General features: G+C 62.8%; 1 protein-coding gene and 1 long non-coding RNA gene across 2 annotated transcripts; one reads left to right on the top strand and one right to left on the bottom strand.

The window, feature by feature from the left end:
• The first annotated feature begins 4,522 nt into the window (after positions 1 to 4,522).
• LOC123815116 (neuroendocrine secretory protein 55-like) lies at positions 4,523 to 5,600 on the top strand. The gene has a single exon (XM_045833315.1). The coding sequence runs from the start codon at positions 4,861 to 4,863 to the stop codon at positions 5,560 to 5,562; it is 702 nt and encodes a 233-aa protein (XP_045689271.1). The 5' UTR covers positions 4,523 to 4,860; the 3' UTR covers positions 5,563 to 5,600.
• Positions 5,601 to 6,278: 678 nt separating this feature from the next.
• Positions 6,279 to 14,802, bottom strand: LOC123815117. The gene is made up of 4 exons (XR_006785020.1): positions 14,478 to 14,802; positions 8,671 to 8,834; positions 8,162 to 8,282; positions 6,279 to 6,565 (listed from the first exon to the last, which is right to left on the bottom strand). It is a non-coding gene; the product is annotated as an uncharacterized LOC123815117 (long non-coding RNA).
• Positions 14,803 to 14,934: the final 132 nt, after the last annotated feature.

Genomic DNA, 14,934 nt, shown 5'->3' with positions numbered 1-14,934 from the left:
GTCACCCTCGGCCGTCAGCGGTGTTCTTCCCCACAGCCCCCAGCGGCGGCGGGGGGAGGCGGATGTGCGGGGCAGAGGGGGCATCTGAGAGGCACCTGGGCTGGGGGGTCTCTGGACACTGATCTCTCGGCAGGCCTGGGCCACGAGCTGCGGGTACGGCAGGTGGGCGGCCAGCAGACAGAGCCCTGTCCGGATGTCCGGACGGGACGCGGGCAGGCAGGAGGCCGGAGCACAGAGGGGTCTGCTCGTCGGTGACCCTGTCTCCCTTTCAAAGGGCACAGAGCCCTATCGTCCCCAAAACGGCCTGGACAGAACTTCGTCATGTCACAAAGATGGCTTGCCCCGGTTTGTTTTTAGCTCTAGATGACACCCCCACCAAATCACAGGATCAGGAGCTCAGGACGGTCACCGCTCCTGCTGGTGAGAACCCGCCGCTCGGTCCGCCGCAGCCAAGGAGCACGGGAGGGACGACCGAACAGGTCCGCCCTGCACCCGGACCTGCGGGGTGGGTGGGAGGGCACAGCCCAATTCTCACGGAGGCAGGGCCTGTCCGGTGATGGCCCCACGCAGGAATGGGGAGCACCTCCAGCCCCCCAGTTCCTTCCTACCCTCAGGAAAGTTTGACAAGCTGTCCATTTGCACCAGTGGCCCTTTCTAAGGACTGGCCAGCAAACAGGCTCGAGAGCGATCGCGCCCACCCGCCGGGCAGTGCAGGACCAACCTCTGGCCCTCCGTCTCCTCTCGGAACACGGGCGGTGTCTGAGGGACCCCTGACAGGAGCCTGGCAAGCCTTTGAGAACTCGTGGGGTCCACCTGTCTCCCCCGAGTGACCAGCACAGAGCTCTGCACCCAGGGGACAGGGAACGGGACACAACCCCCCAGGGGCTTTGAAAAGAAAATCTCTAGGTGGAAACCCACGGCTGAGCTCTGCCTCGGGCCGTAACTGCCCGCACCAGCCCCCGCCCCGGGTTTCCGCATCTGGTGTGGGTGTGGTTCTTTGACACCTGCTGGCGACCCACTGCCGACGGTTCGGGGGCGTCGCACACGGACACTCGCGCCGCACCGCTGGGTGGCAGGGGCTTGCTCGCCGTGACTGCCCCTCCTCACGATGCCTGGGCGACGACGTCCTGGTCACAGAAGGGACCCAATGCACGACTGCAAAATAGCCGATTTCATTTTTAATGTCCACGCCTGCTCTGGGAGGGGAGGCGAAGAGGACCAACATGATGGACAGGCAGACCCGACTCACTCTCATCCCTCTGCTTTGACAAGTGAGTCTCGGCGCAGAGGGCCTCCCAGCCCTACCCCGGTGACAAGAGGTCCACAGCACACACCTGTTTGCTCATGTCCTGAAATGCCACCCAAACATTCCGTCCTGTCACTGAGCCACTGCTCCTTCCAACGCTTCTAAAATAGCAGCGGCGTCGGAGGAGCCCCCGGCCCGCCCCAGGGCCTCCGCGTGCCTTTCATGGAATCGGAACCGCACTGCGCCCGGCTCCCCCGCCCTGGCCCGTGAGTCCCACGGAAAGTATCTCCAACATGCGGTCATCTGGCCTTTGACTGAAGACCGCTTCTGACAAAGAGCCAACCGTCCGACAGGCGCTCCGTTTCAGAGCCCTAACTGTTCGAGTAGTCCTCCCCGGGCTGAGCCGAAATCTGCCTGCTGTAACCAACACCCGTCAGTTCTAATTTTGCCTCTGGAGTCACACAAAATACATCTTAATGCCTCTTCCACAGGACAATCCTCGAAGGGGCTGAAGACGACATCCCTCAAATTCTTCCAGACAAGCACCTCCCTGTCCAGCACGGTGACCCGGGAAACCGCCTTCCTGCCCGACAGGTTTGGGGCCCCTCTCGGCGGGGCCCCGCCGGGGCCGTGTGTCTCCCCCTCCCCACCCCACCCCCCGTTCGCCGGCAGACAGACACAGCCCCCGTCCCTCGGCTGCTGACAGCCCGAGGTCGTTCATCACCCGCTCGCTCCTTTTTGAAATTCACTCTGCAGCAAGCACTTTTTAAAGTCACGCACGTAATGCATCTTAAAGAGCATTTCTGCACAGATCCCTTTGCTCGAGCTCGTCGCGCAGCGCTGGACGGCACTGCTTCGGCGCGGCCCTCCCGCTCCTCCCGGAGCCCCGGTGGACGGACGCCAGACACCGGGCGGACCTGCCCGTGCGAGACTGGGGCTGGGCGGTGCAACGTCTTGTGCAAAGTCCGTCTGCTGCTTAAAATGCATCTTACAGAAAACGCGCATCAGTAATGCAGAAGCGAGTCCAGAAGTCCTTGTTATGTAATGCACCTTTTTGAATAATGCAGACCATCTCGGAGTACGTGTGAGCATGGGCCAGCTCTGGGCCGCCACCTCCGCGGCAGGCACGCGGCACTCCTGACGCCCCGGTGCCTCCTCGCAGGCCCTGCGGAAGCTTCGCCCACCTCGGCGCCGACAGCTGGCGCGCGTCCCCACGCCAGGGGCGCTCACCAGCACCACGTGTGCCTGAAACCACCTGAACTGTGTCTTTCTGTTGCGTGTGCCATCCACGGGCTGTGCTCCTTAGAAACAATGAAGCAGGTGGGACACTGTGGGCAGAACGTTTAGAATGTTCCCCTCTCGGCCGAGAGCTCAGGACTGGAGGTGTCCGACTCCAGATGCCCCTCCGGAGGCATCCAGGCACCTGTGACAATAAAACAGACCCTTTCCGCTTCTCTGGAAAGTGCTGGAACAGAGCACAACTGAAATGCAGACAGTAGCTTTTTATGGGGTTTGCCAGATGAACCCCACTTTGTTAAACCAGTTAGCATGGTAACGCCCCACGCTACGTGGACGGACACCCCACAGCAGACAGACACAGTCAAGGAGCCGGGTCAGGAACACTCGACACAAGGAATAGAGCGGCGACACGCCCAAAGCTGCTGCCAGACTCTTACAAGCTCGTGACTCCGAGTGTGCTGGTCTGAAAGGGGGCCCGGTGTCCAGGCACGGGGGCGACCCCCCCACACTGACCACAGCTGGGGCACGGGACTGCCTGGCCACCAGGAGGACCGCCAGTGGGCCACAGGGGAAAGCAGGCTTCTAGTAGGTTGTGCCCCTTCACGTTTCCCCCACGTGGACTTGAAGACACCCAAACTACTACGTGTCCCGAGTGCCACGGCCTCATCGACATGGCTGTGGGCTCTAGGAGGTGGCTCTGCCCTGAGTTCTACCGCCTTTGGTCTTGCCACCGTGGCAAAGGGGTGCTCCCTAGTTTAAGAGGGGGGCAGGCACAACCCCGGAGGAACAGAGGTCACAGAGGGGACACCCGAGTTTGTCAATGACCATGCTTTCCTGCCGGGGCACTCTAGGGCCCCCCGCGAGGACATGGGGCTCACCTGACTGTCCGGGGCTGCAAAGAGACACATGAACTCCCTCCGACCTTTTAGCCCTTGGGGTTCAACATGGTGCTTCGGGGTGCTGAGCTGTCCCCTAAGCCGAATGTTCTAGGTGACCCCGCCGCTTTCTCAGGCAGAACTCAAGATGGAATACAGTGTTGGCGGGTAAGGGGGGAGGGACTCTGGGTGCTCCGCCTCACCGCGGGCTAGCCCCAAACGACCTTTCCTTAACCCGACATTTGCCCCCTTTTTCCTTAGTTCTACCTTCAGCACTTAAAGTGGAGCCCAGCACTCAGTAAATATCTGTTTAATTAATTAATCAATCTTGTTGAAAACCTGTGAGAGAGCCTTAAGGGCTACCCAGCGAGGTTTGCTTGTTAGCTGCCCCCCGAACAGCCCCCCGGCACGCCCCCCCACAACACACAGGCCTGTGCGGGGCTGGGGGTGGCGGTTGTCCCTACCGCCCATCAGTGCGGGACAGGCTGCGCCGAAGCCACGCCCCCACACCTGTTCCCAGCTGGCGCCCAGGGCAGCGCGCCCGCGGGCCAGCAGGCTTGCTAGCCCGTCTGTGGGGACCCTTCCCAGGGAAGATGCTTATTTGTCCATGAGCTAATTAGCAGGTTGAGACCGCATGAGGCGGGGGTGGGGGGGGGAATGAATTTTTTGGCAACTTCTCAGAACATAGTCACTGGAGCGGGTCTACCAAAGGCGGTTTCATGATTAATGACGGCCCGAGCTCACCGTCCTCAAACTATTAAGCCCTCGGAACCTGCCAGGGCTGGGTCCTTCATACTCATGTTGAGACCCTCATTTCCCGGAACGTCTGCAGTTCCGTCTGGTCTGAGCTGCTGCTCCCGTTGTCCACTTGAAGGACACCACGCTGCAGAGGGTGGCGAGGGGTCTGGGCCCACGGGGCACCCGCGCGACGCCCGCCCGGTGCCCAAGGACTCCAACCTGTGGCTCGCTCCCCGGCTCCCTGGCACCCGCCAGGCCCCCCGCCCCTCGCTCAGCCAAAATCCTTTCAAACAAGGTTCCCTCCTGCCACCTGCCGGCCCACTAGGGTCTGCGCCACCGGCTCGCGGCCGCCGCTGCGCAGCTCGCTGGGAGGCGCCCCCGCCTCCTCACCGCAGAAGTCCTGGCGCGCAACTTTGCAGCGCCTCTCCCGTCGTCGTCTCCCCTCGCCTCAGTCTCCTCTGTCCTCTCCCAGGCGAGAGGACCGGCCGGGCAGCTCTCCCGAGTCGGAGACTGCGAGAGAGGAGCCCGCGAGCAGGCGGCGTCCCCTCTCCTCTCCCCGTCCCCTCCTTCCTCGCACACGGGCGGCAGCGGCGCGGAGCTCCAGAAAGTTGAGTCCTCCCAGCGAGGGGGGCCCGGACCTCCGGACCCAGCTTCTCTCCTTGCGAGGCGCGCCTCCTTCGGCTCCAGCAGCCCCTGCGCGCCGGAGCCGCTCTCCGCAGAGCCAGAGGGCAGCGGGCCGGCCTCCCGGTGCGCGCCCAGGAGATGGATCGCCGGTTCCGGGCTCAGCAGTGGCGCCGAGCTCGCCACAACTACGGCGACCTGTGCCCCTCCATCGGCCGCCGGGCCGCCACCGCGCTCCTCTGGCTCTCCTGCTCCATCGCGCTGCTACGCGCCCTCGCCACCTCCAGCACCCGCGCCCACCAGCGCGCGGCCACCCAGCAGCGCCGGAGCTTTCTCAACGCCCACCACCGCTCCGCCACCCAGGTGCTCCCCGAGCCCCCCGAGGCCGTGCCCGAGCCGGAGGGGGCAGCCCGAGCCCTGCCCCTCCCCGGGTGCCCGGATTACGAGGAAGACTTCGACTACCAGTCCGAGTCCGAGTCCGACTTTGACTCGGACTTCGACTTCGACACCGAGACGGAGACCGCCCCCACCACCGAGCCCGAGACCGAGCCCGAGGACGAGCGCGGCCCCGCGGCGCCCAAGCAGAGCACCTTCGGCCAGTCGCTCACCGAGCGCCTGTACGCTCTGAGGCTGCGGAGCCCCGACGCCTCCCCGAGCCGCGCGCAGCCCAGCACCCGGGAGCCCCAGCCCGAGGACAAGGCTCGCAGGGGCCCCGAAGAGTCTGCGGAACCAAAAAGGGAGAAGCCGCAGCAGCGCCGCTGCAAGCCCAAGAAGCCCACCCGCCGAGACCCGTCCCCGGAGTCCCCTTCCAAGAGGGGGCCCATCCCCATCCGGCGCCACTGATGGAGGACTCGGTCCAGATTCTCCTCGTTTTCTTTGATTCAGGTGAGCTGCCCACCGCGAAAGTGGGGAGGCTGGGGTCGGTGCGGGAGCTGCGGGCGGCAGGGAAAGAGGAGGGAAGGCAGGTCAGGAGGAAGGTGGGAGGACAGTGGGCACAGCTAGCCAGCCGGGAAGTGAGGGGCCAGGGCGAGCCCAGAAGGGCTCCCCAAATCACCCCAGTGCGCCGGAGGGCAGCCGGGTGGCCAAAGGCTTGTTGGACGGCGGGGGGCTCCTCGCACCCCGCTGGAGACAGCCTGAGGTCCCCGAGCTGGTGCCCAGGACACACAACTGAATCCTGGACATGCCCCAGATTTCCGACTGGACGCCCCACACGCACAGGTAAGTCGGTTGTTTTCTGCACTTTTTTTCCCTCCTGGAGGAGGCTGGTCTCAAACAAGTTGGCTTTAGCAGGTGCCTGAAATGTGGTTTGGAAGTGTGCGCGCCAACTTTCACGGAGCCGCAGCAGCCGCGCTGTAGCGACACTGTTGCAATGTGCGAAAAGTAATCAGACCGGCATTGGGCGAGAACTCCGGAGACAGCTGGCTCTGGGGCAAGTCGCGCGAGGCGCTTAAGACCCTCAGAGCCTGGAGCCCAAGTCCCGGCGCTTCCAATCGGGAGCCTCGGGATCCCGGGTGCCGGTGCCCCACGCGGCTGTGCGCCAGTCCCGGCCGCCACCAGTCTCCCGGCGCTGGCGGGGCCGAGACTGCCGCAAAGAGCGTGCGCACCTGCCCGCGCGCACCCTAGAACCGACCTCTCAGAGCCCCAGGCGGTTCCCTAAGGTTACCGGTACTTGGAGGGCAGGCAGAGGAGGTGTGGGAGTCTCCGGGGTGCCTCTAGGGCTGCCGGGGTTGGTGCCGCGGGCTTGGTCACGTTGTGTCCGGGTTTCTCCAACCTTTCGGCGCAGCTGTTCCGGCGGCAGAGCTGGGTGCAGCCGGCTGGAGAGGTCCCGGGCTGTTTGCGCAACGCCCTGCTGGTGAGAGAGAGGGCTGAGAGACCCGCGAGGTGTTCGCGCACGGAAAGGTAAAGCAGAACGAGAAGTGGGCTGCAGAGGGGGCATGTAGGTCGTCAGGACACCCTACACAGGGTCCTCAAAAAGTGCGGCACCCGCGGAGCTGGGGAAAGGTTTTGGAGCCAACGCAAGTCTTGGGGCGAGCGGCGGAGAGGGGGTAGGGGCCGGCCGCCTGGGCAGCCTCGGGGCGGGGAGGCGGCGCTCACCGGCCATTTTCAGCCCGGGCGGAGCCGAGTTTGGAGTCGGTGATGCGGCGGTGAAACTGCCCGCGTCCGAACACCAAACCGGCTGCAGCCCGGTAACGCGGCGTCGGTGCGCAAAGTGCGCCTTTCTCGCCGGTCCAGGGGGGAGAGACGGATAAGTGAAACATATTTACAAAACCTCTCCCGATTTGGAAATCGATCTTGGCGCGCGCGCGTCTCGTTTTGGCGGGGTTTGAACCATCCCGAGAATGACTCGGCGGGCAGGTGAAGCGTCCCGAGGCTCGGGAAGACAGCCGGGCCCTCAGGACCCTAAGAGAAGGCGGCAGCCAGACGGAACAGAACTTGAAACGGCCTTCCAGGTCTCCTCCCTCGGGGAGGCGGCGCTGCGCCCCGGGACTAAGTTGCGCGCGCGCGGCTCGGGCGGATGACTACTGAGTGCCCGCACGCGGCTGTGGTTTCCGCTTGTAAACACCCGGTGTGCAAAGGCTCCGCGGCGGCTCGCCGGCCAGGGGCTTCCCCGGGCGGGGTGGAAGTGTCGTCAGTCCCGAGGCTGCTCCGGACTTGCCGGAGGCTTAGGCGCGCCGCGCCCTGCCGGGGACTTGAAAGTGTGCGACTGCTGCGTGGAGCGAAGCTCCCCAAAGTTGGAATTGCTGCTTACGGTGACGCTGAGTTCCTCCCTGTGGCTGAGCGCCGTTTTCCCTCGGGCAAAGCCTGAGCTCCCCAGTGACCGGGCAGAGGCAGCTGGGGTTCCGGTGGGGCTTGGGGGCTGCTTTTCAGTGTGGGGGGCTACTTTCACAGATCGGGGCACCTTGCACCAGTTTTTCTGCAGAGGTAGGGTTTTTCTCCAGAGACATTAGCCTGTTGCCTCGTTGCGGGGTGAATAAGCAAGTTCTTTAAAAAGTCCTCAGTGCCTTGCCCATGCCCCTCACCCGAGTCTGCACAGGGGGCTGGCTACAGCAACTTGAACCAGTATACAGGCTCACTGAGGGGGGAGGGGCACCTAGGAACACACACCGAGTTTGCCATCTTTCAGCCGCGCTCACCTGCAAACTAACTGATGGGGAAAACCTGCTGCCCACCCCCACACTCCTCCCCTCCCCCACTTCCTCCTTCCATCCTGCTCCTGGGCTCCAGGTTCATCAGGCTGCGCACGGAACAACCTGGGGCCGCGCCAGACCCCCAGGGAAGTGCCCGGGCCCGCCTGAGGAGGGGGGCTTTGCAACACAGACACCCCCAACCCTCTTCTGCCCGAGGCACCCAGGTTCACCTGCCTTCCCTTTCCAGAGACGTCTCCGGCACGCTCTCCAAGCATTCCCAGCTCCCCAGTCGGCCCACCGGCCCTTTGTCTCACCTGCTAAGCTGAAGTTAGCATTTGAATCGGCTCGCCAGCTGGTCAGCCTGGATGTAGTTGGGTCTGGTGAGGGAATCCTCCAGAAAGGCAGACTTGATCTGCTGACCACAGAGGTGAACATCTCAAGTATTTCACGGTATTTCAAACGCAGAGACAGAGAGGAAGAGGAGAATGAAGTTAGTTAAACGTGATGATGTGTGCCAGCATTCAGGGGTTTGCCCTTTACTCCTTTAACCATTTGCTCAGTGGGAACTTGCTTTTCCTTGGCCAGAGCTGCTCTTGCAGCCGGACGGCCCACGTGGAAGACCACGCAGCCATGTTCAAGTACTACTGTGTGGCCGACAGTCTGCAGTGCGCGTGCTGCTACATTTTGGCAAACTCTGAATTAATATTTATCAGAATTGAAGCACTGGAAATGTTAAAGTTTGGACTTGTCTGAGATCATGTGTCTTGAGGGAACCCGAGGTGCCCCCACCCCCGGCCCCAGCCTCAGCAGCTGTGCTACATACAGGGTTAATGGAGAGCTGAGACGTCAGTGTCGGTGAGAGTGAGGTCTTCTCTCAAAGCCTCTGCGGGGGTTTGCATCGCTGCTGCTCTTCAGGCCTATGCAGAGGAGACCGAGTGGAGACCCTGGTGGGGCGGGGGGAGTCTGTCTCTTTAACAGAAAGGTGACCTAGAACAAGAAACAATCCTAAAGTCAGGTGCAGCTCCCAGCAGGGAGTGATGTCATAGTCCAGCACAGGGGACGAGTCTCAAATGACACCTGTAGTCCCCGAGCTCCAGAATGGGGAGTGGAACCCCCGCCCTGCTCTGCAGGGTCAGTGACTTTCTGAATCTTGACGCCCAGAGACGGGCAGCAGAACGTCAGGTCTAAGGACCTTCTAGTTCCTGCCTGCCCAGCAGCCTCTGCCTCAGTTTCTCCACATGGAACACGAAGTGGCTGCATGGGGTATTCCCAGCATGCCTTTCAGCTCTACAGGCCTGCAGGCTGGGTCCTGTAAGAAACCCAGAGTTTGGTTTCAATAATTTTAACACGAATGGAGCCAAAACACTTTTCAAAGCTTGATCAGGTCAAAAGCACCAGTCGTGAAGAAACCTGGTTTGTGTTGATCTAATCTGAGTTTGGCAAATCTGGTGTGAAATTGGTGGCAAAATGATTTCAGGAGGCCCGTTCGTTTGAGAATACAGAATCCCACTGCGCCCTGGGACGCATTCACCTGGGAGGGAAATGGGCCGGTGGGCGGAGCTGGTCTCGGGGGTGCTGGCGCCCTCTGCTCTTCCTTCATGAGAACAAGCTGGCGGGGGGGGGGGGGGGCACACGTCCAGCAGGCAGCCCGCGGCGCTGACCACGAATGCTGAGTGTCTTCGGTGACACCTGCACGTGTCCCGACTGGGCCGGGCCTGGAAGAAGCGGCTCAGAAGCCGCAGCTAGTTAGGGTAAACCGATTTTCTCAGCCCTCCTTTTCTCTCATCGTCACTCCCTCCCAGGAGCCCTTCGGGACGTTTTTTCCTTAGCTGCACCCCTCCGGTGCAGGCTGGTGGCCGGACGCGCGGCGTGCTGGGGTACGGCTCCGCGCCGCAGGGCCCCGAGTGACTCAGAGGTTCTGCCCGCCCCCGAACGTCATCGCCTCTATTGTGAACGCGTGGACACGGCAGCAGAGCAAATGTTTGGAAAACAGAACTGGCTTCTGTCAAATCCAGTGATTTAACATCTCATTTCTGTTTTACATTTAACCTTTTTTTTTTGGCCCCACCATACAAGGCCCCTCCTGTACACAGAAGGTGAATTTTACTGATGTCTGCTTCCCCCTTTTCGATGGATTTGGTTTTGGTTTTCCCCAAAGCCCCCAGCGCAGAGGCTGGTGCTGGTGGCGCCTGGTGAACTCGACAGCCCGGTGACTCGGTTCCCCCAAGGCCCCGGGCCCCAGTCACCCGTTGCCCGGGCTCAGACTGCACAGGCAGGAGCCCCGCCCCAGCCCGCCAGGCCAGCCCCCTGCTCCTGGGAGGCTGCGCTCCGGCCAGTGTGTGGGCGTGGCCAGTGTTCACCCCGGGGGCTTATTTGAGGGTGCGCACGCTACACGGTGACGGGTGGGTACGGGGATCAGAAAGGCTGGAGTGAATAAATAAGGGAGATGGCGCTGCGTGGGCAGGGGACAGGAGGCCGCAGAGTGGGGGCAGAGCTGAGGGTGGCAGAAGGCTTAGGTGTGAAGTTTGGGGGGTAAGAGACCACCCGGGAAGGTGCGGGGAGATGCCACCACCGGGGAGGGAAGGGGACAACCGGAGACGGCCGTCACGGAGCCTGTGGGTGTCCGGGCCACACAGCGTACTCTGAAGAAATGAAGAGGGGTTTAGGGGACACTGAGTGGCAGTCTTTGGCAGTCTTCAACAGCATTCTGACAGCAGAGACAGCAGTGGAGGGCCACTGGCAGCGAGAGCTCAGATGCACCACCCTTGACCTTGCTCCCCCCACCACCCCTCCCCCGGGCTCTTGCAGACCTGGCCCAGAAGTTCCCACCCCACAGGTGCAGTGGAGCCCCCATACATGCATCTCACTCGCTTCCACCGAACAGAAAGACTTGCGCCTTAGGAAATCGTGTTTTGTAGTCCAAATCCTAAATCTTGGGTTTTGGTTCAGGGAGGGGCCCCGACGTTCAACTTGAGGGGTGTGAGGGGCGCAGGGCCCAGAGCTGCCAGCACCTGAAGACAAGTCTCCCGCCCCCCCCCGCCCCCACCCCCCAGGCGAGAGCTGGTCTCGGAGCGTCTGGCTCACATGGCTGTGTCAATTAGATTTCCTTAAGGACGCTCGCCCGGGGGGACCGGGGCCCTGGGCGAGGTGAAATACACTGTTCCCCTCGGATGCATTGGCCAGAAGCCCCCAGGGGGCCTGGAATTTCCACCGTGAATTACGGAAATTTTACACAGAGCTTCCACTAAAGCCAAAGTCGTCTTCCGGGATTCCCTCTCGGCACCCCAGCCCCCACGTCACCCCTCGATCAGCTCCCGTCCTTGGGTGCTGTCTGTCTTTTCTGGAATGGCCACTTCTCCCCCCAGAATTCCCTGCTGCATCACCAGTGAACCTGGAGGAGGGGCACGCCGGCTGGGGGCTGTCTGGGCCCACCGCGCGGCCGCAGCAGCGCTGGGCAGCCCTCCCAGACGAGGGCCAAGCACAGCCAGCAAGCTCTGGAGGGGTGCTGGCTGCACCGTGGGGGACCCTGGCACATGCAGTGTTCCCCCAGGCCTGGGTCCCACTGTCTTCAGTGTCAGCGCCGCCTCTGCTCCTGACCCTTCCCCCTCAGAGGCACCCCCACTTCCCCAGGCATTATTAGCCCGCGACAGCCCGGCCCCGCAGACCCCTCTGCAGGCAGCAGTGGGCTGCTGCTGCCTCCGTCGGCCGAGGCTGGCACAGGAGACGCCGGGAGGCAGGAGGGTGCGGTGCATCGCGGCTCAACAGTAATTAATTGAACGGCTTCAAGTCTTATTGCTACTCAGTCAGCACTCAGAAACCATTTGTCACTGGGAGGCTGAGAAGCAGCACAGTGGTCTCGGCCCTCTTCCCGGTGTCCCCTCCCTTTTGCTATTTCCTCGAAACTGGTAGGAAGACCCTCCTTTCCCTCGTTTGAGAGAAACCCACTGACAAGTAATGACAGGCCTGGGCTGCAGAGGCTGCTCTGCAGTGCCGCCCCCGGGGCCGCAGCAGGGGGGAGGGCCGCCCACAGAAAGGCCCGGCTTTCCTGCTCTCTGCTCCTTCCCCCAGCCCACCCCCGGCGCCAGAGGACCCTCCTCTCCTCGGCTGGGCTGGGGCTTCCGGGGACGCAGGGATGAGCTAACAGAGGAGGCTGACAGGCAGCTACTCACAATCTGGAGTGTCTGTGCGTTTGGCAGTAAGAATCCCCCAGTGTAATGGTGTGTCGACCATTTGTTGATTCTACGTGCTGGCGTGGCGGCGTCGGTGTAGGGCTAAGACTGGCTTTGGGAAGCCCAGGGTAACACGCCGGGCCCCCAGGGACGGGACCACATCTCTGCAGGGGCAGGGGCACTGTTCAGGGCCACCCTGAAGGAGTATCTCCTTTGCAGCGCGGTTAGCTGTTTACAAAAAAGCCAGCGGATTTGCTACCCACAGCACCCGGGCCGTTTGGTCTGAACAGGCTGCCTCTCCCCAGAAGTGCGGTTCCCCTGAGACGCGGTGCCGCGTCCCGTCCCGGTCCTGGTGTGTCCCCTGCAGGAAACTGCTGCTTTCTCAGAGACCCTCCCCTGGCTTTGGAAGACACCGAGTCTCACTGCAGCCCCCCGGGGTCCACAGTCCCGTAGGGACAGGGTCCAGGCCCCGGCACACGGCTTCGGTCCTTCCCCACTTCCCCCCTGCTCCACCGCCTCCAGCGGCCCTGCCCGACCCGCCCTGCCCGCAGCTGCGGACTTCCCTCCCTCCTTCCTTCTCGCTCCTACACAGCAGGAGCGAGCTGGAAATCCGTGCTCCAGGGCCTTTGCCGTTAGAAAACCACAACAGCAGACCCTAAACACCATGCCCCCACGGGGGATGGGGGATGGGGGATGGGGGTGCGGGACTGGGCTGCGCACTTCCGGTCACCACTGGCCCCGTCCGGCCAAGGCAACACCACACTTCCGTCTTAAGCCAGTAAGATCACCGGCCCTGCGCAGGCTCACCGGACGGTCGCACCAATCAGGGTGGCCCCTAGTCGGCCCACCCACGCATCACCCCCAGCTGTCACCATAAGAGGCTCCTCGGGTCCCCACGGCCAGGCCACCCGGCTGCCCTTCGGGTCAGTGCACCCCTCCAGCACCCAGCCACACTCACATCTGGGGTCCCGGCGCGCGTCTGTGGTGGAGTTGCAGCTCGGAGCCCCGCTCACCCAGGCGATCTGGGGTGTTCAGACTCCGGCGGCCAGTCACTACAGAAGCACGTGCACAAGTGGACAAAAAAGGGGAACGCCAGAGTTAAACACTGGAGTTTTTCTTACGGGTCCTCATTAACCTTTAAATTAGGGTGATTCCACTCGGAGCTAAGGTCCCGGCTCGGCCCATCGCAGTGGCTTCGGCGTGGGGCGGGGGGCAGTCTTGCCCTCCAGAGGACGTTCAGCGAAGTCGGGAGACATTCCTCGCTGCTGCAACTAAGGGGCTGCTGCTGGCATCTAGTGGGTAGAGGCTAGGATGCTGCGCAGCATCCTGCACTGCACAGGCAGCCCCGCCACAGAGGACCGGCCCCGAACGCCAGCGGTGCGGAGGCTAAGGAAACGCCACGCAGGTTAGCGGAGCCGACCGTTCTCCTCCTCCCCGGCCCCCCGCGCCCCCCTGCCTGGCTCCCTTCCCTTCTCCAAGGGTTCAAGATTCTGGCACCAAGTGTATCTCTCCCCTGGAGGGTATTTTCTGATCCAGCCAACTCATGCGCCAATAAGGATGAGTGTCACTTTGAATCTGGGGCCTTCCCCTTGCTTCTAAACCTCGGCCTGCAAAAACCTCCACGCAGACTGCCCATCCTTCACCGCTGCCCATCAAACCCGCGTGGCTCCGCCTCCGGGTCAGCTCCTCCCAACCTCCCTTTCCGCTTCTACTCCATCATCCAAGTGCCGGATGTTGGCTCTGCCGCCTTCTATGCCATTTTAGCACCAAAGTTGCTAGAGGGTCCTTCTTTCTGCCTTCCTGCGTCCTTCCCCGGGCTAGGCCTCCGCCCCTTGTGTCCTCCGGGAGCCGCTCCACACCGCCCCGACCGGTCCTAACGCCGGCCTCAACTCTGCACCCACCGGGCAACAGAGAAGACCACGCCACCGCCATTTCCTCCCCAAATAGCCCCAGAACCGCTTGTCCCGACAGTCCTGGTGTCCTGCGAGGGACCCCATCTAGTTTTTCCTGCCTTCTCTCCCACTGCTCCGTGGCCTGCTCCCTCCCCAGCCCTGTACCACGTGTGCCACCATCTTCGCCCCTCCCGGGCCAACACCTCCCATCCCCCACCTCCTATTCGCCGTCCAGCCCCCTGTCCCTCCATGGGAGGAAGCCCTTTTGAACGGCCATTGTCTCCGCCACGACTCTCAGGGTCCGCCCGATCGGAGTTCTTGCATCTCTGGGCTGCCTCCCCTTTACAATGTAGCTCGCCCAGTCCTCGCCCCTCAAAGCAGGTGCTCTCCAGAAGGAGGGTAGAACAAAGGCGGCCCACCGGCCCGCTGGCGTGTCAGACAAAGGGACCCCTACCCCCTGCCTGGTAAACCGTGTCTGGGCAAGGCGCGAGGCCTGGCGAGCGCAACCGTCCCTTTGGGCCCCATCGCGGCCCGGCCTCGCTGGGGCGCAGCCCCCAGCGTCTACTGACCTTGCACTTCGGCAGAGCTCAGCATCCCCGGGGCCTCAACTCCTTATACATCGGGGGGGCTGCTCATCTGCACCAGGGCGGTGAGCCCTCTCTTCCCTCGGGGTCCTGGCCTTCTCCTTCCAGGCCCTGGACATCTCTGTTCTCGCCCCAGCAGTGGTCCCCTGGGTGGGGTGTGTTTGCCCACCGCCATCGGGGAGATCTGGGGTTGGCCCCTGGGAGCGCCCGACCACCTTGTGAGTTTTGGGGTCAGTTAAAGTGACCCAACGGTGCCAGCCGGCCTCGCGGTGCCCGGGGTCTGAGTGCCCTACGCCCACGCCCCAACTGATTTCCAAACACCCCAACAGCACAACCTCTTAGGGCGTTCCAACACGGCGCCCCCTGTTGGACCGCCCACTCACATCCGGTTTCCGGTCCGATGCCCCCTGCTCATTCGCCAACCAGCCTTGATTGGCGTGAC

This window comes from Phyllostomus hastatus, unplaced genomic scaffold (genome assembly GCF_019186645.2).
Source record: "Phyllostomus hastatus isolate PE091 unplaced genomic scaffold, TTU_PhHast_1.1 phas_contig_17, whole genome shotgun sequence".
Lineage (NCBI taxonomy): Eukaryota > Metazoa > Chordata > Mammalia > Chiroptera > Phyllostomidae > Phyllostomus > Phyllostomus hastatus.
Note: the sequence above shows the minus strand (reverse complement) of the source record. Positions and strands in the feature narration are given on the sequence as shown.